General features: G+C 46.2%; 1 protein-coding gene across 1 annotated transcript in view; it reads left to right on the top strand.

The window, feature by feature from the left end:
* Positions 1-25,211, top strand: part of JAM3 (junctional adhesion molecule 3) — a 65,811-nt gene extending 40,600 nt beyond the window's left edge. The window contains exons 4-10 of the mRNA XM_033172549.1: positions 15,931-15,996; positions 17,438-17,551; positions 17,762-17,914; positions 18,959-19,161; positions 22,901-23,000; positions 23,115-23,244; positions 25,109-25,211. Of these exons, the coding sequence (XP_033028440.1) occupies positions 15,931-15,996; positions 17,438-17,551; positions 17,762-17,914; positions 18,959-19,161; positions 22,901-23,000; positions 23,115-23,244; positions 25,109-25,196 (854 nt within the window). The 3' untranslated portion in view covers positions 25,197-25,211. The remainder of the gene's footprint in view (positions 1-15,930; positions 15,997-17,437; positions 17,552-17,761; positions 17,915-18,958; positions 19,162-22,900; positions 23,001-23,114; positions 23,245-25,108) is intronic.

The following is a 25,211-nucleotide window of genomic DNA, read 5'->3' as shown; positions in this document are numbered from 1 at the left end:
GAGAAAAGAAGAGTAAGATAGGACACGATAGAAGACTATAAAATTCTTCATGGCACGGAGAAAGCGGATAGGGAAAAGTTATTCTCCCTCTCCCATAATGCTAGAACTTGGGGACATCCAGCGAGGCCAAATGTTGGAAGGTTCAGAACAGACAAAAGAATGTACTTCTTAATGCAGTTAAACTATGGAACTTCCTCACGCAAGAGACAGTGATGGCCACCAATTTGGATGGCTTTGAAAGGAGATTAGACAAATTCATGAAGGATAAAGGCAGTCAGTGGCTACTAGCCACAATGGGAATGCTCTACCTCCACGGTTAGAAGCAGCAATGCTTCTGAATGCCAGTTGCTGGAAGCCACAGAAGCAGCGAGTGCCCTTGTGCTCAGAACCTGCGTGCAGGTTTCTCAGAAGCATCTGGTTGGCCTCTGGGAGAACAGGATGTTGGACTGCATGGACCCCTGGCCTGATCCAGCAGGCTCTTGTTATGTTTTCATGTCCTCTATTTGAAGGGATCTCCAGTCCAAGTCTATACAGGAATACTTCCCAAATATTATTTCCTGCACAGTGACTAAAGGTACTGCAAAACCATCCCTATTGCTAAGTTTTTTGGGGGAAATACTTTTCTTTTCCAATCTCTAAGGTGTAGAGTTTCTAAACATCTTCCCCTGCCATTTTTGAGTCCCCAAAGTATAATCCTTCAGAGCTTGAAAAAAAGAAGAAGACTGATAGGCTCAGCTTGGAGGCATTTAAACAATCAGACATATGGTTACAAGCAGAATTTCTTAAGTCCTGCCAATGGCAGATGTAGGCACAAAGCCCCCACTCCCCAGCTGGGATTTCAATGTCAGGAAATGACAATGCATGCTGGACATCCCTTCTTTCTCTTCTCCAGTGCAAATTATTAGTTTGCTTAACAATGCACGCATGGGGGTGGGGCTTACAATGCAATATTGTAAGGGTCTGCTCGGAGGTGAGTTCCATTTAATTAAATGGGACTTACTCCCCTGTCCGACTGCTGCTCTCTAGGTCTTCAAGCAGGAATCTTTTCCAGTCCTTCCTGGAGAAGTTGGGGGCTGAACCTGGGACCATCCCCATGCAAAGCAGATGCTTTGCCACTGAGCTACACCCTGCCTCATGCTGTGTGTGCAGTGTGTTGGCAACTCATCCACAGCAGTGGTTAAAATTAGCATTTCAAAATAAACACCCCTTTAACATTTGCGAATCAGTAGCGGCTGTTTTTATCTTTCATCCAGGAGAAATGACAACCTTTTCAACATGCATATAATTACCTCCCAGTCGTTTTTTCCTCTAAGAGATCTACTGAGTATTATACTTCCTAGATGTTAACTATGGCCACATCTCATTATCCATTCCTTTATTGTGTTTTGCAGCCAAAATCTAGCTACAGTATATGAAATGTCCAAATCTAGAGGCAGCAAACCTCTGAATACCAGGTGCAGAGACAACCAATAGGAGAGGGCTGTTGCCTTCCCTGTCCTGGTTGTAGGTGTTCAGATATATTTGGCATTTACTGTTGAATATAACTGCCACGTTTGCACATTACACTAAACCAGAATTACCGGCTTACCCTGGTTTATTGTGAACATGCAACCCAATGGGAGTTGGGTGTGCTTAGGCTGGCAAAGAGATGACTGGAGCTGGTACGGCAGGCATTTTCAGATACAGTTGTACCTCTGGTTAAGAACTTAATTCATTCTGGAGGTCCGTTCTTAGTCTGAAACTGTTCTTAACCTGAAGCACCACTTTAGCTAATGGGACCTCCTGCTGCTGCTGCGCCGCCAGAGCACAATTTCTGTTCTTATCCTGAAGCAAAGTTCTTATCCTGAAGTTAGCAGAGTATGTAACCTGAAGCGTATGTAACCTGAGGTACCACTGTATCTGAAAGGCTGTCACATGGAAGATGGAGCATGCTTGTTTTCTGCTGCTCCAGAAAACATCCCGAAAACAGAAAACCAATGGATTCAAATGACAAGAAATGAGATTTTGACTAAACATTAGGAAGAACTTTCTGATATCAAGTGCTGTTTGATGGTGGAACGTACTCCCTCGGAAGGTGGTGGATTTTAAACAAGGGTTGGATGACCACCTGCCTGGGATTCTTTAGCTGTGATTCCTGCATTTCAGGGGGTTGGACTAGATGGCCTTTGGGGTGCCTTCCAGCCCTATGATTCCATTAAATTATACCCACTTTGCTGCTTAGAATGAGCAAGAGAAACCAAACCAGAAGTTGCAGTTAAGTTTGGCTTCCTGTCACATCTGGACCTGATGTCATGATTTGCTTCTCCCCATCAAGCTAGGATTTGTAAGCCAATAACAAACCGTGGCTCAAAGCTGGCTGGCGATCCATCCTGACTTGTTAAAGGAATAACAAAATATGAACATCACAGTGACTCCATCTTAAGTGCTGTTTCCTGGTTTGTTTCTCCTGCTTGTGCTGGGGAGAAAAAAAGCAGGAACGATTGGACTATGTATACAACCGTAGTGTTCATTTACTAGTGATGTGTGGTTTGTTTTTTGAAAAATTTTCCATTGTTCATATTTAAGAAAATGCAAATCATTAAAAATTGTTGGCACACCAATATATTTTAGCAACCTGAAGAATTGTGCATATACGTTGACTCACATCTTTCTTGTGATAATCACCTGGAAAAAAACATTAATTACAGCTTTGGAAATAGTTGTTGTTGTTGTTGTTGTTCAGTCGTTCAGTCGTGTCCGACTCTTCGTGACCCCATGGACCAGAGCACGCCAGGCACGCCTATCCTTCACTGCCTCCCGCAGTTTGGTCAAACTCATGTCGGTAGCTTCGAGAACACTGTCGAACCATCTCGTCCTCTGTCGTCCCCTTCTCCTTGTGCCCTCAATCTGCCCCAACATCAGGGTCTTTTCCAGGGAGTCTTCTCTTCTCATGAGGTGGCCAAAGTATTGGATAATTGACAGCCATTCATTGTTATGAATGAACTTAAGACATAGCAAATCTTCTGTGTCAAAATTCAAGCAATGGGAAAATTCCCCCCCCCAAATCATTGTCGTTCAATAGAAGCCAGCAACCCTGACTTATCGTGTGATGTGTGAACACACCCAATGATGGACTTTGGTCTTATTCATCAAGGCAATTCTTACATTCGTGACCTCCTGCGATGTGTGAACAAACAGTTTTTTTAGTGTGATTTTCATGTGGTAGGTGTGGTTTATTTTCTTTTCCATAATAATACCTTGGCCTCTCATTATCTTTTGCAAAAGATCAGATTACTGGAATAATGTCCCATCCTGGAACAAAGGAGTGGCGGCATAAAACTAATTATATTTTATTTGCCTCTCCTAAAATCAAAAGAGCACCAGAACGCTGACCAATATATATATATCCTGTAGGCAGACAGGTATTTTAAAATTAACAAAGCTGTATTTATATAGAACTGAGCAAGTTTAGCCTGGGGAAAGATTTCATAGCTGGGTTGTCAACTCTAGGAAACAAGGCCTTGATCCTGCAGGTGCTTAAGAACATATGCCACAGTTAGTCGTACAAGTTAATCTCAAAGGGGAACTATTCACTTAAGACTCACAAATTACCCCAAGACATCAGGCATGCAGATGAAGGTGAGGAGCATCTTGTAATTAATTTCTGCATTCTGGGATGCTGCTCAAGGTAATGTAGCAGCTATAGTAACAGAAAATTTTAGAGACTGTGGACATTTATTTGTTTTTAAAAACCACCTTATACAGGCATCCCCCCCATGCACAACCGACTCACGTGCAACCGCATATACGTGTGGCGCCAGGAAGTGAACAAATTGATAGATTCAAACCAGGAAATGGATGGGAGACAACTAGAGAGTCTTCGTGCCTCATGAGGAGACCCTCCCTGTAGCCTTAGGAGGACTTCAGTGAGGAAAAAGGAAGCTCCAGAGAGACTGGAGGTACAGCAGGGCTTTATTTCGGCTGCTCAGCCTCCCTGCCTAGCAACTGGCATGTGGGGTAGCACAGCAGCAGCCACTTTTCCATGAGTCCTCCAGCCAGCCCCAGAGCTTCAACTCTAGAGAGTTGTGTGGAGAGAAAGTTGGAGAGCAGGAGAAAATAGGTGTTTTGGAGGCTTTTTTAGAGGGTCTTCCCCACTTACACGGTTTTTGCTTATGCACGTGGGGTCCCAGAACGTAACCCTCACTATTCTCAAGCAAACGGGGCAGCAGGGGGAACTAGTGAAGACTGCAAAGACTTGTTTCGGGTCATGGCGACCCACATATATTGCTTTATTAAACTACAGGCCAACACCACTGATAACCATATAGCCTAATCACTAATGGGAAAACAAATTAGAAGATCAATTTCAACTCTGGGGTAAATCCAGGGGTTTTTTCCAGCCAGAACTCACTGGAACTCAGTTCTAGCACCTCTCAGGTAGGTGCCATTGCTGTTATAAGAGGAAAAAAGGAGACGTTTATGGTGAGTTTTGGCACTTCTTTTTTCTAGGAAAATAGCACTGAATAGATCCGCGTTCCCAAGTGGCCTGACCTGGAAAATGTTGCCTCTTCAGATTTACCAAGCCAAATCAAAAACCTCTACGACTTAAACAGCTGGAAGAGTAACCCTAAGGGCTTTTATACCCATGGTGGTTGTGGCCTTCCGTTTTTCGGGGGGGGGGGGAAATAGTTGGTCTTTAGGTGGTCTGAGAACAGAAAATCCACAATAGCAATGACTGGATGACTAGAATGACTGAATGAAGAAAAGTGAACGGTGGATAGCAGTCCCACTGGCGCGGAAGCACCTTAGCTGCCACTGGACTTAATTTTATTGAGGTGAAATCGGGAGTTTTCCCTGCTACTATTATGTTCTTGTTTTGAGGGAGGCAGCAGAAGTTCTTCTCTAGCTTGCTGACTGGTGTGTCCTCTAAGCCTTCCGTGGCCCAGGCCCTTTGTAATCCTTCCAGATGGAGGTTGTTTATCTTCGGAAAGCCTTGACTTTACAATGTACCGGTAATGTTTTCGTTCTGCCATCAAGGAGGTGTAGAGGAATACCAGGCTAGATTATCTCACTTGGCTGCTGAGGTAGCCTTCTATGCATTGCCTGCCTGGGGCCAGAGCGTGCCTCCCTTGTGTGTGGGTGTGTTGTGCATGACTCTCTGTGCATGTTTGATGCTGGTTGCTAATGTGTTCTTCTCCTCCTCCTCTCTCTATAAAGGCTCTTCTGATACGCCAGACTCAAGGCCAGCTGTCCTCACCCAAAGTCCCAGAGTGATTTAATAAGCTTCTCTCCCACTTGGGGTTGGGAGAATGGGGGTGGATAAGCCCTTTGAAGTTTTCTTAAAAGAAAAAAAAAAAGCTAGAGAATTTTTTTAAAAAAAAATAAAATGCACACACTTCTGCTTTTCTATGTCTGGTACAGAACACTTTGTACTGCATTCCCTCAAGCTCCGATTTGGTACCTGTGGGCTACTTTTTCACCGTTTTTCCTTCTCTAGACTCCCTTTGCTTGTGGTTTGGTTACTAACAGGCATACCGAGCCGCTTGGCTGCTGGGGGTGGGATGGAAAAGGGGTGCCGGGTGGCAGCGGCTTGGGAGTCCGGGTGGATTGTGCATGTCCGCGGTAGCCTGGGTGGACTGCGCATGTCTGCACATGCGTAGGCTGTGCAGGCTGCTGCAGACATGCGCAGTCTGCCCGGACTCTCAAGCCGCCGCCCGGCACCCCTTCCGTGCAGTGGCAGCGGCTTGGGAGTTGCACTCGCGGGGTGTGTGTGGTGCAGAGTGTAACCCTCCCCAGGCTGGAACCCAGGGCACACCGCCCCAACATCCCGCCCTCGCTACGCTACTGGTTACTAGCCCTGAGATAAGCAAGGGGTGGGTGCGAAGCATTACAGTTCCCCATACAGAAGTTCCTTATTCCTCTCTGCCAAATGGCATCTTAACCAGAGAGGCCATCCTTATTTTATTTAAAGTATGCGTACACCGCATTTCAATCTAAAAGCGGCAACAGCACTAAGGTGGAGATAGGAACATAGAAAGCTGCCAGACTGTTGATCCATTTTGCCCAGTATTGTGTGCACTGTCTAGTAGCAGCTCCCCAGGGTTTCAGTGCTACCTGGAGATGCTACCAGGGCCCAAACCTGAGACCATCAGCATGCGCCACTGAGCTGCAGCCCTTCTCGCAAGCACAATAGGAAGTTGCTTCATATGGAGTCTGTTTGCTTATTCATCTAACTCAGAATTATGTATATTGGCAGGCAGGCTTTCTAGGGCTTCATAGAGAAGCCTTTCCCAGCCCTACCTGGGGAATAATAATAATAATAATTTTATTATTTGTACCCAACCCATCTGACTGGGTTCCCCCAGCCGTTCTGGACTGTTTCCAACAGATAGAAGAACACAATGAAACATCAAACATTAAACACTTCCCTATACAGGGCTGCCCCCAGATGTCTTCTAAAAGTTGTATAGTTACTTATCTCATTGACATCTCCGATGGACAGCTGGTGGGTGGCTAAGAGAGGGACACCCGGTATAGAGCAGTGATTCCTTGACTCGTTGCATTGGTTCTGTATAATGGAGCCACGCAGTATCCCCTGTGAAAGTAAGGTGGTGGAATGTTGCAACCCAACTGTGTTACTTAATTCCACCACCACGACCCCTTTGCTGTTTGACTGCAGTATCTCCACCCCATTCCTCACTGGGCTCCTGTACTTTTGAACAGCTGCCTGACTGGGAGAAAGGCAGCAGCTGAAACATTCCCATCGCACCATCTGCATTCTGGAGATGGTTATTTTTTCAAAATAAAGACTTGCCCCATCACCCACTTTCATATTTTCCCATGAGCAATGGAATGTAGGATTTGCTGCTAAATCCTCTGTGGCAGCCCCTTGCTACTCCTGCAATGCCCAGCCCTGCTTTGTGCCACCTAACCCCAAATTTCCCTTTTATTTAGCCCAAATACGGCCAGTAGCTGCATTGCACTGGCATGCAGTTATTTTATGTAGCGAGAACAGCAGCCTGCAACCTAGAAGTTTAATGAGCAACGCTTTTCCTGGCATGAGGATAAAATAACAAGGAAAGCTTAAAGTTCCTTAATTTTTGTGTGTTGAGCGAGTGTTGAAGGCCCTGGAACTGGAACAGTTAAAACCTGGCAGCCCTTCCTTATCCACAAACTTGCTAAATGGCCTTGAGTAAGCCATGATCAACCTCCTCCCTCTTGCAAAATGGAGATCATAATACTAGTTTGTACATTACAGGGTTGTTGTGCAGATCGCTTGAGAGAAAGTATGCGAAGTGCTTTGGCACCTTGAAACGTAACTGCTATTATAATTCTTTTGGGGGGGAAGAAGGGAGGGGATGAGAACTGCTACCTTGGTGGGCCTAAGAAAGGCGCCCAGGCACAATTGAATTAGCGCTAATCAAGTTGGGCTCCTTGACCATATGACCTGCTGAGCTGTCCTGCTATTCCAGGTCAGGTACCCTGATTGTACTGCGAGTGCCGTGGAGTCGGCCTTGGGTATCTTAAGGGCAGGTCGGTTCTCATTAGCTCCTCATAATTAGATTGAGCTTCCCAGATCTGCTCGCTTTCCTAGGAGGGCTCCAAGTAGAGGAGAGCTCCGACATGTGACAGGCCATCGGAAGGAGAGGGCGTCCCTTACCAGATGAGCTCATGCATTATTCACATGGCATGCTTCGCCCATTTCGCTTTGGAGTGCATCTTTGGTGATGCACACAGTGGATTCTGCCCAGTAGCATCTGAGCTCAGACAGTTTGGAGTGTCATCTTCCATATGGGACGGGGATCGCTCGGTGGAGCAGAAGTGAGAATGTTGGCACGTGCCACTTCTCACCATGTAGAGCTGCACTCATGGGAAAAGCTGTGCCTGCCCAAACAATGCCTTATTGTTGATCTTGTTGTCAGGGAACCCATACAGACAATCGATCTGGTTACCTCCGGGGTTAACTTGGTGGTCTGAATCACCACCCTGAATGTTACCCCACAGCAGGTGCAGTGGTGTGGCAGAACTTGTGGTGAAATGTTCTTCTTTATACGGCCCAAGAGGGCCATGGTTCCCCACACAGACCAAGTGCATGTTGCCATCTCTGCAAAAATGCTAAACTCTCTCACACCACCCTGAGAGGCGGAAGTGACGTTTGTGATCCGACGCCAGATAGAAGGCTCCATTGTTGTCCTTAGTTCCTTGGCCAAGGGAGATGTGGCATAAGGGCATCCCTTTGTGTTAGATTGCAGAAAACGCCACAGAGAAGAAGGACATGTCGGTCCTTCAAGCCTCACAGCTGCGGAGGCTGCAAAGGAAACCAAAAGGGAGAGGTGCCCACATTCCCAGCTGCGTGCATCTCTGCCGTCAAAGACAGATGTCAAATATTGCGTGGTGATTTCACACGGTCGAGACCTCTGCTGAACTTGATGCTGTGAGAGAGAGCAAGGGCAGGCCCATCCCTGTCAAAGCCATCGCTTCCAGCGCAGACTGCAAACAAGGCTTTGACCAAGCTGCATTTTCTTCTTTTATTTTATTAAAACAGTCATATCCCACACGTTTTATAGAACACAGTCCTATAAAATTATGCAAGGAATGGAGAAGGTGAATAGAGAATAGTTTTTCTCCCTTTCTCATGGCGCTGGAACTCAATGGACATCCAATGAAGATGAAAGTTGGAAGATTTAGGGTGGATCAAAGAAAGGATTTCTTCAAGCTCCCATGGGAAGCAGTGATGGCCACCAACTTGGATTGCTTTAAAAGGGGATGAGATAAATGTCACGAAGGCGAAGGATATCAATGGCTACTAGCCACAATAGCTATGCTCTGCCTCCTGCCTCCACAGTTGGAGGCAGCAATGTTTCTGAATACCAGTTGCTGGAAACGATGGGAGGGGAGAGGACTCTTGTGCTCAGGTCCTGCTTGCAGGTTTCCCCACAGGCATGTGGTTGGCCGCTGTGAGAAGAAGATGCTGTTTACAAGCCTCCATAGCTGTGATGCTCAAAGCAGGGAGGCAGGCCTCTGTGCCAAAGCCACTGTTGCTGTTCATGGTGGGAGCTGAAAAGTCTTTTGTGCCACTTTAGTTCGTGTGAGAATGACTCAGTTGGCAGCTGCGGCTGCTCTTCAGCTGTCTGAGGAAGGCTGCAGCTTGGTGCTTTGCATGCAGGAAGTCCCAAGTTTGATCTCTGGCGACTCCAGAGATCCAGTGTGATGTAGTGGTTAAAGTCCCGGGAGACCAGAGCTCAGATCTCCACTCTGGCCACGAAGCTCAGCCAGGTGACCTTGGTCAGTCACTGTCTCTCAGCCTAACTTACGTCACAGGGTTGCTGCGGGGATTAAATGAGGAGGGAGGGACCACGTACATCGCCTTGAGGTCCTTGGAGAAAAAGGTGCAATACAATGCAATGCAGTAAATTAATAAGTTAGGAATGGGAAGGTCCCTTGCCTGAAATCCCAGAGAGCTGCTGCCAGTCAGTGTGGGCAATACTGATCTACATAGATCAGTGGTCTTGCTCAGTATAAGGCAGCTTCCTACGATCCCTTTACAATTCAAAACATGGCCAGGTTAATAATTAGTTGCTAACCGGGGTTATGCATGCATTTAGAATTAACTGTCAAATAAATGTGATCATAGTGCTGGTGTGGATTTGCTGAAATGCCCTTTGCTTGCAATGAAGGAATGACGGCACCTCAACATTTGAGGCCGAACCACGGATGCGGGGTAGCTTTGCTTCATCCCAGGGCGCGAGCCGAGCGACTGTGGGAAAAGGGGGCCTCTGACAGTGATAACATAAGGAACACTTGGCACAGTTGGAAAAACGCTAGGCTAAAAATAGCAGGAGAGAGCAAGGGGACAAGGAGCTTGAGGATTTGGAAGAATTTCTCTCTATTGCTAAATGCTCTGTTTTGACTTTGCTTTGGTGAGGCAGTTTTTAACTCCTTTCATGCTAGAGTAATTATGAGATTTCTGGCAGGGAACACAGCCCTAATATAGGAGTGTCAGGCAGGGTGGGGTCCACAAGTGAGTAGGAAATACTTTTAATTTTCCCAAGTTCTTTCAGCTTGAAAGCTCTTTTTGTTTCCTAACAATTTCTTTTCCTGCTGTTGATGTTCCTATCATAGATTATTCTGATGGATTTCTGGTTCTTGGCATGAATATCTGATTTGTAATATTTTCCAGACAACAAAAGAGCCCAGAAAAGATCTTTGCACATATATATATATGCTACAGCCCTTCCTCTTCCCTTCAATATGATTTTGTATTTGCGGGAGGTTTGGGGGGGAGGGGCATGTAATTTTGCGGTGCAAACCACAAGACCTGTGTTTTTTTACCACCTCAGGTGAGAATGGGCCAGCTTTGATTCCCACACTACAAAATGTGTGTGTGTACAGTTATTTGAACATGATTAATGCCAGTGGGTATTGCCACTCTTGATTTAAAATAATAATAATGCTCCGGACTCTGGGTAAACTTATCTTTGGTGGCCTTACCTGTAGGTGGTGGCAGCTTTACTAATGCACCAGAGTGATGCTAGGACAGGGACATTGTGGGAAATGGAAAGGTGGCTAGACCCAGCTGCTTTGCGCTGGATTTACGGGTTAGAAAAAAGTAACAAGAGGGGGGCTTGGGGCAGGCATTGGCAGTTGCCCATGAATGCTGGCCCCTTTAACCTTTGCATCTTGTATTTTACCCTAGAAAGGGAGAAGTTGGAAGCCTTGCAGTCTGGCACTTCTTTGCGATTCCATCATTGTGATGGGTAGAAATAGGGATGCAGGAGGTTAGTACGCATAGGAATTGGGAATTAAACATTGACATTTTAGTCCTTCGTTATTGCTTGGAACTCAGGCACACACTGACGAATATTGAAAAGCCAGAAGTGTGCAGGATCATTGTCCTTGAACTGAAGGCACTCCGCTTTTGCATTTTGCCGTATGTGAGAGAGTTTATCCTGGAAAGTGCTGGCACAGGCAGGAATGCGTTTTTCCCATCTGAGCTGAAGCAGACTATGACATCTTTTGCAGTTTATAATGGATAAAACTTCCAAAATCTGCAATTGGGCAAGAAAACATTGCCCAACTGTTGATTCTGTTTGTTTGTTTTTCTTATGGTATAGCATGGCTACCTTTGCTTTTTATAGGCTGAAAGCCAGTTCACACTTGATTTCTCTGTCCTTCATGATGCATTTGGTGATTGGCAGATGAATGCATAAGCTACCTTAATAGAAAAGCCTTGCTTAGAAGGTAACATGAAAGTTTCGTTTCGTTTATGGTGTTTGAACTGTGATAGCTGATGGTATATTGGATTGCAATTGCAAGACTGGGGGTGGGGGGGACACTGATTCCAGGATGTGTTCCCCCCCCTCCCAGAGCAGGAGTGATTATGTGATCTGCCAGAGCATCTTCTGGAATATCGGGATGATTTACAGACTTTCTGGGCGAGTGAGGTTACTATTGTTTGTGAGATGAGCATAGAACACATTGTGAGAATGGAGAAAATAGTAATCGGAGGCTGTACATTTATTTCCTTTCATGCTACCAACTTAAATAGTAACAGTCTTTGCAAGATGGTTTGCATTTCCAATTAAAAGCTAAAAGTTACATTTGAAGCTCCATGTTTTTATTCAAGTTGAACCTATGGCAGCTCAGATGTAAGCACCACTGTGTTTAAGATTGCTGACTGACGGCCCTAATAAACTGGATATTGTACTATGTGCTGCTGTGCTTTGGGTGTGTATCTGTTTGTGTGTGTGCATAAACATAAAATCAGCACATCTGCCTAATTTTTTTTTTGGACTCTCTTTAGCGGCCTGGCTGTGGAGGCTAGCATGATGAGCACTTGGAAATTTACCACTGCACCACAGGGATGACTCATTTACATATACAAGGCACTGCTGGATGTTGCAAACCACAAGGAATTGACATGTATGTGTGTGAACCAGCAAAAAGGGTGGAGGGAAAAGTACCACCATTATCTTTGTCCCCCCCCCCCGGTCTAAGTTTTTCACTGGCTGGGGGTCTGATGAGTGAAAGAAGCCCCTCCCCATATATTCCCCCCCTGCAGATTTCCACCAAGAGCTACTAGCCCCGTTTCAGATCCTGTCAGGTGTGACCCAAAACTGACACTCATCTGGTCGATTTCTCTTGCATGTAACTGGAATTTTCCTTTCTCCCGATCCTAGCTGTTCAGATTTTTCCCCCCAGAGTGCGAAAGGAAACCAGTGAACCCGGTTGGGGGGATGCTGTGTTTGCATGTGAGAAAACTAAACAAAACTGGGGGGAAATCCATTGTCTCCCTTGATGTTTCCGGTCCCTGACCCTTATTGTTGCCATCTGCCCAATCCCTTCTGCTTCCCATCAGCAACCCTACTGCATGGGTGGGGGAGGAAAGGAGGCAGTAGCATTAAAAAATGGAAAAAGAAAAAAAAAGAAAAAAAGAGGATGGACAGTACAATATATGCTGATAGAGGAGTTTCTGCTTGCAAAAGGAGAGTCAGATGAGGCTGGTGTAGTGCCTGTTGCCTGCATGCCTTGCTAATGAGCTTTCGGAGCATCTGGCCAGCTGTAGTTGGAGATCTAACCTGGTGGGTTCAGCAATGCAGCTTTTTTTAAAAAAACATATCTACAGTATGTGAAAAGGGAAGGATGGGAGATGGAGCAGAGGAGGATGCCACAACAAACTTTTTGCTCATTGCTTGGCAGGTTCTTGCCCTCCCTTGTTGCATGCGTGTCTTGCCACATGTTGACAGGTTTTTGTTTTTTTTAATTGTTTGGCAGGGCCCTGTGGGGTCCGTGCCTCCATCATAAGCAGTGAAAAACGTGTGCCTCTGATTGTGTCCTGCTGCTGCGTGTGGGTGGTAAAAATAAAAATCTTGCGAGTGTGGGTGTCCTGTAATTGCAGCAAAGATGGATAGGGTGTTTTCTTGAAGCTGCTGGGCTGTAGCGGGAGGGTGGGCTTTTTATAACTCCTTATCAGTATACAGGGTGACTGTCTGTTTCCTATGTGGTTGTTGGTTTGTAACCAGTAGTCCTTTGCTCTTGCTGAGCAAGGGGTGATTCAGTCCATAGTGAGAATTTGTAATTTATGTATTACATTAATTTATGTATTGTGTCTTGTCTTTCAAGGCAGCACAGGTGGCTCCCCCACCTTTTATCCTCGCCACAACCCTGAATAAGGGATCCACCCTGTAATCTTTGCAGTGCACCAATACCTAGATGAGATCTGAGGGGCTGAATTATTTGCTGGGTGCCGTCAGTACAGTGGTGCCTCGCTAGACGAAAATAATTCGTTCTGCGAGCATCTTCGTCTAGCGATTTTTTCGTCTAGCGAAGCACCAATACAAGTAGCAGTTTTCGCGCGACGGAATTCCCCCCCCCCCCGTCTTGCAAGGCAGCCCCATAGACTTTCTCGTCTTGTGGGGCAGCCTTCTGCTAGCGAATTCCTTTCGTCTAGCGAGTTTTTCGTCTAGTGAGGCATTTGTCTAGCGGGTCACCACTGTACTAAGTTTAGATAGTACCTCTGGGAGGCAGGTAAGAGCTGGCCTGCTCAACAGTGTAGAGTAATAGAATTTCAAATGTAGTGCCATGCAAGAGCTGGTTCAAAAACTGTTCTGTTCTGGGGTGGATCCAGGCAGAAAGGGACAATTCTGTGTTCTCGTGCCAGTGCTTTCAATGCCACAGGGTAGTTGTTGGAGTGAGCTGCTGCAAAAAGCCTTGATGCGCTCGCGTGTCCAGTTTGACACGGCCTGGGTGCTTCGATTTGTATCACCCACTCTTGCTGAAAGGCGCTTGTGCTGCCCACAGAGCAGCAGCCAAAAGAGCGATGAGCCACACTGTGTCCAGTGATCCTGTGACTCTGTCACACTTTGGGTGTGCTCTAAACTGAAGCAACCGGAAATCGAGCAGCGCTAGACTCCCTTGCCTTAGAGCAGGGGTAGGCAACCTAAGGCCCGTGGGCCAGATGCGGCCCAATCACCTTCTCAATCCAGCCCACGGACGGTCCAGGAATCAGCGTGTTTTTACATGAGTAGAATGTGTACTTTTATTTTAAATGCATCTCTGGGTTATTTGTTGGGCATAGGAATTCGTTCATTTTTTATTTTATTTTTCAAAATACAGTCCGGCCCACCACATGGTCTGAGGGACGGTGGACCGGCCCACGGCTGAAAAAGGTTGCTGACCCCTGCCTTAGAGGTTCTCAGGTTGCACTAGGTAGGGCTTTGGGTGTTCTGCAGTTGCGGCTCTTCACTCCGTCCTCACAGCTATTGGACAACCAATATATTATTTCCAGAGGATAAGTCATAGGCCTATTGGACTGTTCGTGGCAAAAATAAAGAAGAGACTTGTGGCATTTGAAAGGTTCAGGAAGGCAGACGGAGCCTGAGAAGATGCTCGCCCACAACCTGCCTGCCTGCCTGTGCCTTTGTCGTCATTTCACAATTTGAGCACAAATTATCCGAAAACCAGTATTGCAATCTGAACGCCATACCAGATTCAGACAGTTTATCAATACATCACCCAGCTCCACTCCCCACCTAATTTACCTCACAAGGGTATTGTGAAAATAAATAGAGGGGAGGGGAGGAGAAGAGAGGGAAGATACCCAACTAGGCTGCCTTGAGCTTCTTAGGAAGAAATGCTGGACTCAAAAAATCTCCCACCCCCCCGCACGCTGGGATTTCACCACAGATTCACCACCAGAGTTGGCAAGTTGCTCAAGCTCTCCATAAAGCACCATGTAACTCTTATCATTAGGTCAGAAAAGCGAGTGTTTGCTTGGCAGCCTCCCTCCGGGAGGGGATGTAGAATACAGTGAGCAAAACGGCCTCTCTCCTTGCCCCGTCTCTGTGGTGACATCTTTGTAAAAATGTCAGGAGGAGTTCAGAGGGATTTTCCTCTGCTTACTCTGGGGCTTCTTTTCAGCGTTGCTTTAATGCCTTGGATTTTTGCTGGGATTAGCGAGATGTATTTACCTCAGAAGGGGGAGGAAAGCGAGGGTATAAAAAAGACAGATTCTCTTAAGTCGTAGATTGGAATCAAAGCTGGAGGAATGAAATGAGGGGGGGAGGCCCTTTCCCCCCGCAGCTTCTGTGTGGCCTGGTGCCTGTTTTTGAAGTGCTGAGCCTACAATAAATAATATAGTGCTGGCTGCCTTCTTTGCTTCAATCTTCTAATTTATTTTTTTCATTTGTTACATTTACATCCCGCTTCTGCCACAGTGGAACAAAAGGGTGGCATACTCTTGGGGTTCCTAGATAAGCAGATTTAGACCTTCAGTGAGATATCTACACCAGGTTCCTGTAACCAAGGGATGAACCTCTGGCCTTCTAGATGTTATTGGATGCCAACAGCTATCCCAACCACCTTTTCCCACCAAAAGCAGGGCTTGAAGGCCGTGATCAAGCCTTGCTTGGATCAGCTGGGATCCTCCTTTGCAGCATGGCTTGAACTTAAGCTGCACAGCAAAGGAAGTGAGTTTCCTGATTTCCAGAAATGGGCAGGTAGATCTGGTCTGCCAAGCTAAACAACATTTCACACCCAATATAAATGCACGTGCATGAACACCTAATGCAGTGCACAGACTGCTGTTTCACACCCTGCAAGTGCTGATGTCTAATTTGAACTGTTGATGACATATTGTAGAACAATTATTTTCCTGCTACTATATCTTTAAGCAGAAGGGAAGTCAATCACTTACCTTTTATTAAATTAGTATTGGGCCACCTGCCTCAGAGCAGAACCATATAATTGTACATAACTACCACCACCCTAACCCTGCTAAATATAAATCTGAGTAGGTGGCTCAACAAGGATTACACCAGATTTTGCTAAACTCACCCCTTTTTTTTAATTTCCAGATGGGTTGGTAGAGAGCTTCAAGTGAATGTTTCCAGGCCAGAAATGTATGAGGTGCCTTTCTTGTTTCTTATGCTACTGCTTGTTTGTTTTTCATAGGCTACAGAATCTTGGCCGTAGAGCTGTTTTCCACCGACCTGAACCCAGTGGTGCAGGAATTTCAGCGTAAGTGTGGCAAGGCAAAGAAACATTGGAAGCTACTTTTTGTGGTCAATAATTTTGTTCCATATAGCTTAATATTGTCTACACTGAACGGCAGAGGCTGTTCACAGTCTTCGAAAGAAACCTGGTTTGCATGTAACCCTAGCTAAACCAAAACATGGCTTAGCATGAACGTGGGAGGCTCCCGGAGAGGAGATAGTGGCTGCTCTCCTTCCCTTTTGGTTCTGCTGCTGCTGTGAGTCAAGCCATGGCTTGGCTTAGCGTGTAGGCTGAAACGAAGTTCATGGCTCATCTTAGTCCCGATAAACTACAAGCTGCAACCAAAGTTTGTTCTGGGTTGGGGACAAACCATGAGCCTGGGTTCGGATGGGAGCCTAAACCAAAGCATGGCTTAGCTGACAGCAGCGCAACAGAAGCAGTATTGGAAGAAGGCCGAAGTTACTGTGATCTACTCTCCCAGGAGCCCATGCTTCTGCACCAAGTCATGCCTTGGCTTGTGTGTAAACTGAACCAGAAGTCTTCCTCACCCCTTCCTGGATATGCCAGAGCTTGAACCTGGGACCTTTTGCATGCAAAACATTTGTTCTGTCACTTGAGTTATGACCCTTCCGAAGAGCTGGATGGTGAGGAAAGCCAGTCTTCACCCGGATGCTAGCCAGGCCTGATCCTGCTTTGCTTCAGTGCCAAACATTGTCAGGCACTGTAATGAATCCAAATAAGAACTCTGGCCTAAAGTTTTAACCAAAAAGCATACGTTTACTCGTAAGTAATTCCAATTGTAATATCAATTCTGTAAAGAATTACAGTCTTAACATTGTCAGGCGCCATCAAGCAACTCATTGGGACAGGAGCAGCCAATGTGGTGCCCTCCACATGGACTCCAACCTCCCATCAGCCTCAGCCAGAATTGCCAGTGGTCAGGAATAATTGGAGCTGTAGTCCAGCAACATCTAGAGGGCACCACACTGGCCAACCCCGCCAGTGCTTGCAGGAACCAAACAGTTCCAAATTGCAACTTCATCAGGGCTCCTATGCCTTTAATGGGCAATGCATAAATGCTATAATAAAATGAGAGTTCCACCTCCCCTCCACACACTTTCTCCCAAACCCCAATCCTCTGATCCTTTTAAGAGGCACCCCTCTCTGCCTCTTCTGTCACCTCACACCCAGCATATCCAGCCAGTTGCAATAAATTGTTGGAATGAACTAGACTGTTTTTGTATTTTCTCCCAGTAGTTGCTATCTTTGTTGGCTGCTCACTTGCTGGCTCAGGTCCACAATCTCCCGTCCAGCAGCTTCTGAGGTTCAGCAGATTTTTCTCCACTTGGGAGGCAGAGGGAAGGCGAGGTTCTTGGCTTCACCGGGCGAGGCTTTTCCCTGGAAAGGCTACGTAAATGACAAGATGTTCCTTCTTAATCTGTGCTTGTGTGTGTTCCTGCTGCAGGTGCTGAGCTTTCCTGCATCATCACTGCCACCAAGACAGTCAATCCTAGGATTGAGTGGAAGAAAATTGCGGGCAAGGACACAAGCTATGTGTATTTTGACCACAGGATGCAGGGTAGGAAATGTTCACAGCAATTTTCTTCTTGAGGTTTCATTTGAACCCCGAGCAACTTTCTGTTCAGAGTTTTTAAAAGCAGATGGGTACCTAGAACTTTTTGCCATTTCCACTTAAGGCTTTGTGAGCTATGAGGGCTAACTAAGATTTCCAGGGGGGGCGGATGTATCAGGGGAATACCTTCCACCCTTCTTCCTTGCCTTTCTGTAGGAGACTGGGTGGACCGTGCAGAGCTCCACGGGAGGACATCACTGATCATCCACAATGTGACCCGTGCAGATAAAGGCATCTACCGGTGTGAGGTTGCAGCTTCTGAAGACACGCATATCGGAGCTGAGATAAACATCAACCTGACAGTCCATGGTATAAGCCTAGCTAGATATCCTCACATTATGCACGCACACAGGGATTCAATGCCTTTTGTTCAAAACCCTTGGTGCTAGGAATGGCTTCGTTCCATCTTGTTTCATTCTCACTGGCGCTCACATCCCGTTATGTGCAAATTTTTCAAAAGGCACAATAAAGCCTGCATTTAATTGTACACATTTTGTGAGCAATTTCCCCATCAACTACGGATTTTCCAGTGCTTTTCAATGCATTTCCCCCTTGAGATATGCAGCTTTTAAAAAATTGTAAAATATATTAGCTATCATTTCTTTGGAGAAGGAGAAACATATGAGTACATGAAAGTACCTTTTACCAGTCTCTCTAACTCACTGCTGTCTACTTTAAGCAGAAGAGTCTTCCCAGAGTCTCAAGGGGAGGTTTCTCCCAGCCCCGTCACCTGAGAATCCTCTTAACCCGAAGTCCCAGGAGCTGAGCTGCAGAACTTCTGCTCTGTTGCTTTGTGATAAGGGCTGCTTGATACCAAATGGACAGTGAGACAGCAGTTGATGCCTGGCAAGCTTGCTATGTTGGTCCTGCATAGCTGTCCCCTATTCAGCCTTGATGTCTGCCTAGCTTCTGAGACCAGGAGCAGGGAGCCATTATTCTTGTTATTATTTAAAGCAGCTTGATCATATAATGTGCTAAAAATCAACCAATCACCAATTTCTCAATCCTCGCAGATCATGCTTCTTGAGAGCTGGCTTGGTGTGACCTGTGGGGCTAATTACAGCACAGAGTGAGGCCTGCAGCTGTGGCCTGTCTCTGCCGTGCTCTGTTGCTGCCCTGGTCTCTGGCTCACAAGACTGGGGTGCAAAACCACACCCAAGCATTGTGCATGTTTTTTGCAATGTTCATTGGAGTGGCGCTGCTTTGTGTTTATTTTGTAACCGACTTGCAGCGGTTTAGCTTCTACTCTATTGAGCATGAAGGGATGAATGAAACACATGTTGGGTGGGATGTCAATAGTGGCAAATTATTAACCAGTCTGACTTACCTAGTGGGCATCTCTTTCCCCAACAGTGAAACCAGTGGCCCCAAAGTGCCGAGTGCCCCAGTCAGTGCCCGTGGGTAAATCAGCTACTCTCCACTGCCAGGAAAAGGAAGGCTTCCCTGAGCCAACTTACAAATGGTACCGTAATGGTGAAACTTTGCCTCTTGACTCCAAAGCCAGCTCCAAATTCCAGAATTCCTCCTTCACTGTGAACACAAAAACGGGAACGTTGGTAAGTCTCACGTGGAAGGCAGGCAGGCAGAGGAAGGGTGGGTAGTCCTATCTTTTGGGCAGTGTGTTGGATTGGATCAGGGTTAGCCAATGTTGGTGCCCTCCAGATGTTGTGAACCAAAAGTCCTTTCGGCCCTAGCCAGCACAGTCAGTGGCCAAGGATTATGGGAGCTGTAGTTCAGCAACATCTGAAGGGGCACAGTTTAGCCACCCCTGAATTGGATGGTCTTCTGTTCACCCCTAACTATAATGCTCTTAGCCTGTTCAGACATTCATTGAAATGGAAATTTCATGAGGAAATGAGGAGTGGGGACATACTCATGGGTTTCCTCCTGTGCATGTAGGATGCTTGCAATGTCACAAATGAGTTTCAGAAGGACTGTTTAATTAACTTATTTATTAAACTTAAAAGTCGCTTCTCACCCCAAGGTCTCCAAGCGACACGCACACACACAATACCACAAGGGAAGGGAAGAATTTTTTTTGGGGGGGGGAATCATACAATATATCATCAATATATTGCCTAACATTAACATTTATGAAAAAAAAACACCCGCCATATAAACTACGCTCAGATAATAAACAAACAATGCTCTGACCCACTAATTAGCAGATAAACAGCTATTTTCCCCCATTTTAACCTCCTGTTCTACCCAAAAGGCCAGCTATTGTAAATCAGCTGTGGGTGGGTCTAGCATCCTCCTCCAGGGATACTCCAACATCTCTCCACTCCCTTCGGAGGGGAGCTGTAGCAGAGCAAAGCAAAGCAGGAAGATGGTAGCGACTCTTTTTCCTCGCTTTGTAGTTGGTCTGGCTTACGTTTTTGCCTCTTTAATGATGTCTGTGCTGGGTATGTGCACCTGCTTTCTCATATATGGGATGGGAAGTTTGTACATTTATGACTGATGGTTCACGGTTGATAATATTTGAAAAAAAGGGGTCTGCTTCTCTATGCCTGGTGGCAGAAACTTGAGGCCAAGCAGGGTTGTTGTTTTAACCAACCACCTAGCCTTGAACACTTGGATCTTCCCCCACAATGTTTTTTTAAAAAAAAAAATCACAAAAAATTGGGCAGCTAGCCATTTTAATAGCACCCCTTCATGATTGTCCTATAAATCCAAAATATATTTTTACCAAGCACTTTATTGCACAACGTATCATTTGAGTGTGCAAGGGAGCACAGATGGTTCAAATCCAGAGGCAAATTAGTATCATTAATAAGAAATAAGCTTATTCTTAAGAAACCAGCTCGTTTCAAGTGCAAAACCTAAAATATATTATTTCTCGGTGGCTGCAAATTCATTTGTGGCTGAAAGATGGTATATGGTGTTGCCGCCCACCTTTTTGGGATGGTTGTTAAGAACTTTAGAAATAGCACAAATTGCTAGATTAACAGATGCTGGGGGGGGGGGGGCAGGAGATATTATTTCTGTAGAGTTTTTTTCCTTTTTCCAGAAATCACTACCTTTTTAATACGTACCAGAACACATACTATAATACTGCAAGACTGGGTGCTGTTATATTTTATGTAGAATACTCATTCAGAAATTAAAAAGAAAAGGAAATCTGTTTCTTAAAAAAAGCTCTTTGTCCTAATGCCTTATTCTTATGGTTTAGGTCAGCCTTTCACAGACTGGTACCCTTCAGATGTTGTTGCACTCAGGCCCTTTCAGTTCTACCCAGCCTGGCGAAGAACCATATAGGCACTCAAGTTGCTGCTTTGATGGCTGTCACTCAGAGCAGTGTTTCACTTTTGGAGTAGGGTCGTATCTCAGTGGTAGAGCATCTGTTTTGCATGCAGAAGGCACCAGGTTCAAGCCCCGGCATCTCCAGGTAGCACTGTCTGAAACACTGGAGAGATGCTGCCGGTCAGTGTAGACAATACAGAGCTAGGTGGACTAGGGGCATGAATCAGTATAAGGCAACTTCCTGTGTTCCTAATGGGAGCTGGTGATGCCAAGCTGGCCAAACCTTAGCAACAGTGGCTCATATACAACTCATCACACTTGGGGTCTGGAGGGAACTGAAACTGCATTGTCTTGGTGGCTCGAAGTGAACTTTTATCTAGTCCAGTATTCTACTTCAAACAATGAGAGCTCCCTCCTCCAACAGATGCTTTGTGAAAGCTCACAAACAGGACGCCAAAGACAACCCTTTCCCCCGCTGTAATTTATCCCCAGCATCCTGGTATTCGTAGGTATACTGCCTCTGAGCCTGGAGGCTCCGTTAGGCTAACATAGTAGCTAAACGATAGTCCTTCCCTCCACTGGTTTGGCCAGTCCTTTTATTTGTAAACTATCTATGATCACACCTATTATCTCATTTTGTGGCAGCGACTCCCATAAGTTAATTGTGCATCAAATAAAGGGGAGAAAGATTTCCTTAATGCTTTCCTTAATGCTTGCCTGTTTCATTGGGTTACTCTTGAGTTCCAGTCACTAACAAGAGAGGAAAAAAATGTCCCCTCCCCCCGGCATTCATTTTCTCCATTTTACTAATTGATGCTATAACCCCACTAGCATTTGTAGCGGAGCACCTTTTCCCCAACGTTGCACACGAAGAGAGCGAAGGAGCTGCCAGCCTCTCTTTGATCTTTCCCCCCGTTAAAATGTTCAGTAGTTCTTCCAAGTGCTAAATATAGGTACAAAACGTAGGAGACACTTCTGTCCCTTCAGCAGGCACTCACGATGTCCCCTGCCAGCCTCAATTTACACTTTGGCAAGAGAGGGCTTCCTCAGCAGTTTTCTACCAGGGGAGAACTGGTTGCTGGTTCGTTCCTGGACCACTTGGCCTAGCACAGCATGGGGAATGCTTCCATTATTCATATCAAGTAGAGACAGTCAAAGTGCCATGTCATTTCTTGGGCTCCCTGCATTCCATGGACCTAGCAGGCTGGGGGGATGTTCCGCATTCCCTGCAGATCGGCTTTTTATGCTCTCGCTCTCAGCCCCATCACTTTTTATAAGAGTGAACTTGAGTGGCCACTGAGAAACAGGAGGGAGGCATCACCAGCAAGGCTCTGTGGAACCCAGAGGTTTCCAGAAATACAAAAACTGGGGAAAGCATCTGACTGACGACTAAGCATGGTCAGTACCCTTGGAATGTTCGCCTGTCAATTGGAAAGGAAAACCAGGTGTTGGAAATGGAATGGAGTGCCTTGGAAAAGGGGTGCAGCTCAATGTCTGGATCTCTGAAAACGAATGCTCCCATTAGGAGGAAGGGTACACGCGGCCACATTCCGTTTCAGGCCCCGCTTGTAGCCTCTAATTCTCTAGGTAGAGTTCAGAGCCAGTTTGCACTTTCGGGAAAGAAAGGCTTGTGGTGCAGACATCTGGGACCGTGCCATTTCAGAATGCAGATGGGGGGGATCTGTCATCCATTTCAATAGGACAGCCCCTGTCTGTATATAATTCAATACAGTGGGGAGACGAAAGGAAGAGGAAGGAAACGGAGGCAAAGGAAATGGGAGGGGTATCCATGTAGAAAATGTCCCTGTATGCAGAAAGCATGCTAGGCTTCAACCTTCCTCTCTTTTAACTGCTGCTTTTTCTACACGCAGGGAGTTTTTTTGATGGAAGGAGCCTCCAAATATGTGACCTCCCCCCTCCATCCACCCCCACCCCATTCTGAAAGGGTATACAGTCTCATAGGATGTACTGTACAAGAAACACTCTGAGTGCTTGGGGAAAGCTTTCATAAATACCACCTATTACTGGGATTCATAACTTGTATTTGTGCAGGTCTTCAGTGAAGTGCAAAAAGGAGACACGGGCCGATACACCTGTAGAGCGACGAATGCCGTGGGTGATGCCTGGTGCGAGGAAATGGACATGGAAGTCTGTGAGTGTAGGAAGTGGGGGTCCGGTGGGTTTTGCTGATGTTCAGGGGAGCGTGCGGTCTTTTCCACGCAAACAGGGAGGGGCTGGATGTTCATGGCTGTCTTCTCTCCTCCAGATGACCTTAACATCGCTGGGATTGTTGGAGGGGTCATGGTGGTCCTCGCTGTCCTCTTGCTGACTACGGTGGGAATCTGCTGCGCCTACAGGAAGGGTTTGTTTGTGAACAACAAGCAAAATGGAAATAGGTAAGCCTAAGCAACTGATTCCTCATCTCACTGCTTTTCCCTCAGGTGATTTTCTCTCAGCAGTGGGAGTGAAAGACCATGTGATTAAAGCCAATCTGCATGCACACATGGGACTGGGTTGCATGTAAGGCCAAAGGCTTTTAAAGAGCAAATGCCTCAAATCTGGTGCAATGAACTGAGTGCTCATTACACAAAGTAAAATAATTCTAACAAAGGGGCACTCCAACGGCTGCAGGACAGTCAGCTCACATAGGCAGCTGCCTTCTGACAGAAGCACAAGCAATGGCCTACTCTCCCTACTTTGAATGGAGAGAAACATTAAAGGAAACGGTCCTTGGCGATATTGCTATTTCAAAGTGTGGGAGGGATGACAAGTCAGTGGCAGTGTGTGTGTTCTGCATGCAGGTGGTCTCAGGTCCAGTTCAAAGAATCTCTAGTTTAAAAGGATCTGTTTGCCAGCTGATGGGAATGGTCTCTTTCTACCTGAGAACCCTGGGGAGACACTGCCAGCCTGAGCTGGCAATATTAGGCTAGGTGGACAAATTGTCTGACCTGTGATGAAGCATCTCCCTGTGAATACAGTGCCAGCCTTGTTCTTTGGGTGGGTGTTCACATTCTCTCATCAAAAGAAATAGGGGTGATGGTGATTTTTGAAGCTGGGGGATAAGCTCTGACTGTAGCAGATTTTCCCATCCTGGAATGCTGCAGGTCAGGATGTGGGGAGCACACAAGTGAAATAAGGCAGGATGGAGATGCAGGGCCCATTTTCAACAGGGCCCCTGTGTCCTCTAATCTGTGCCTGTGCAGTTTTGCACCATGGCTTCTGAACACAGGAGTGTTAACTTACTGCCCAGACGCCTGACTTCTTCATTTCTGTCATCTGGTGCTCAGCTTTTCTGTTACTGCATCTGCTGGGTGACGTGAAATGAGGCAACTTTCCTGCGACCAGCTGCAGTAGCGAGTGAGCCCAAAGGGAGCAGATGGCTTAAAATTAGTCACAACAGGAAATGACATCCGAGGAAAAAGAAGACCCCGGGGCAGTGACCAGAGAAAGATAACGTTGTTCCCATCTTATTTGTTAAAACTGACTAAGGCTTCTGAGCTGCCGGGGCTTAAGAGTTGGAGATCACCCTTGCTCTTAGAGCAGCCGTTGAAGTGCTCCAGCTTGGGTATCTTCAGTTCGATGTTTCTGTTTAATCTCAGAGCATATACATAGCACAAAGAGCAGGAAGTGTGTGTTATTTGGTTTAATATAATCAATACTAAGACAGAAACAAACTTCTAAGCTCTCGAAAAAGTTGCTTTCCCCATCTGTTCTCCCATGATGGAGCTGTTCACAGGTGCAGGTCTGCTGAGAGTGAGGTACAAATGAGCCCACTGCGTGGAGCACACAGCTCAGCTCAGTTTTTTCTCCTAACCAAATGCCAAACTACCAAACCACCAAGTTCTGCCTTCCCGTCCCTCCCAACTTCACTCCTGTCAGCATTTTGTCTCGCCTTCTCTTTGGACTCCTTTAGTGTTGCTCCAAATGGGCCTTCTCAGAATTCATGTCTGCTTATTTCAGTTCAGTGGAAAGAAACTTTGGCCCTTTTGATTTGCCATCATGGGGAAACCTTTTTGCACTTCCTGGCTTGTGAGAGTTCAAGCAGCAGCTACACAGCAAGGTGCTTCCCTTCTGAGCACCAAACCAACCAGCATTTTACCCTGCGGCTTTGTCTCAGCGATCTCTTCTAAATAAATACATAGGTAAAATCATGTGAGGGAGCACACACCCAGTCCTCCCAGCAGCAGATGCTTGAAAACCTAACTAACTTAAGAGCCTTCTTTCTGCGCCGTGAGTAAATTGTGTATTCCTTGTTTCCAGTTACAAGACTCCAGCGAAGCCAGATGGCGTGAACTACATCCGCACAGATGAAGAGGTAGGAAGGTCCCCCGGGGCCCAAAGTCAATAGATACATTTGAAATAG

The sequence above is a fragment of the Lacerta agilis genome, chromosome 15 (genome assembly GCF_009819535.1).
Source record: "Lacerta agilis isolate rLacAgi1 chromosome 15, rLacAgi1.pri, whole genome shotgun sequence".
NCBI classification, from domain to species: domain Eukaryota; kingdom Metazoa; phylum Chordata; class Lepidosauria; order Squamata; family Lacertidae; genus Lacerta; species Lacerta agilis.
This window is presented reverse-complemented; position numbering and strand designations above follow the sequence as displayed.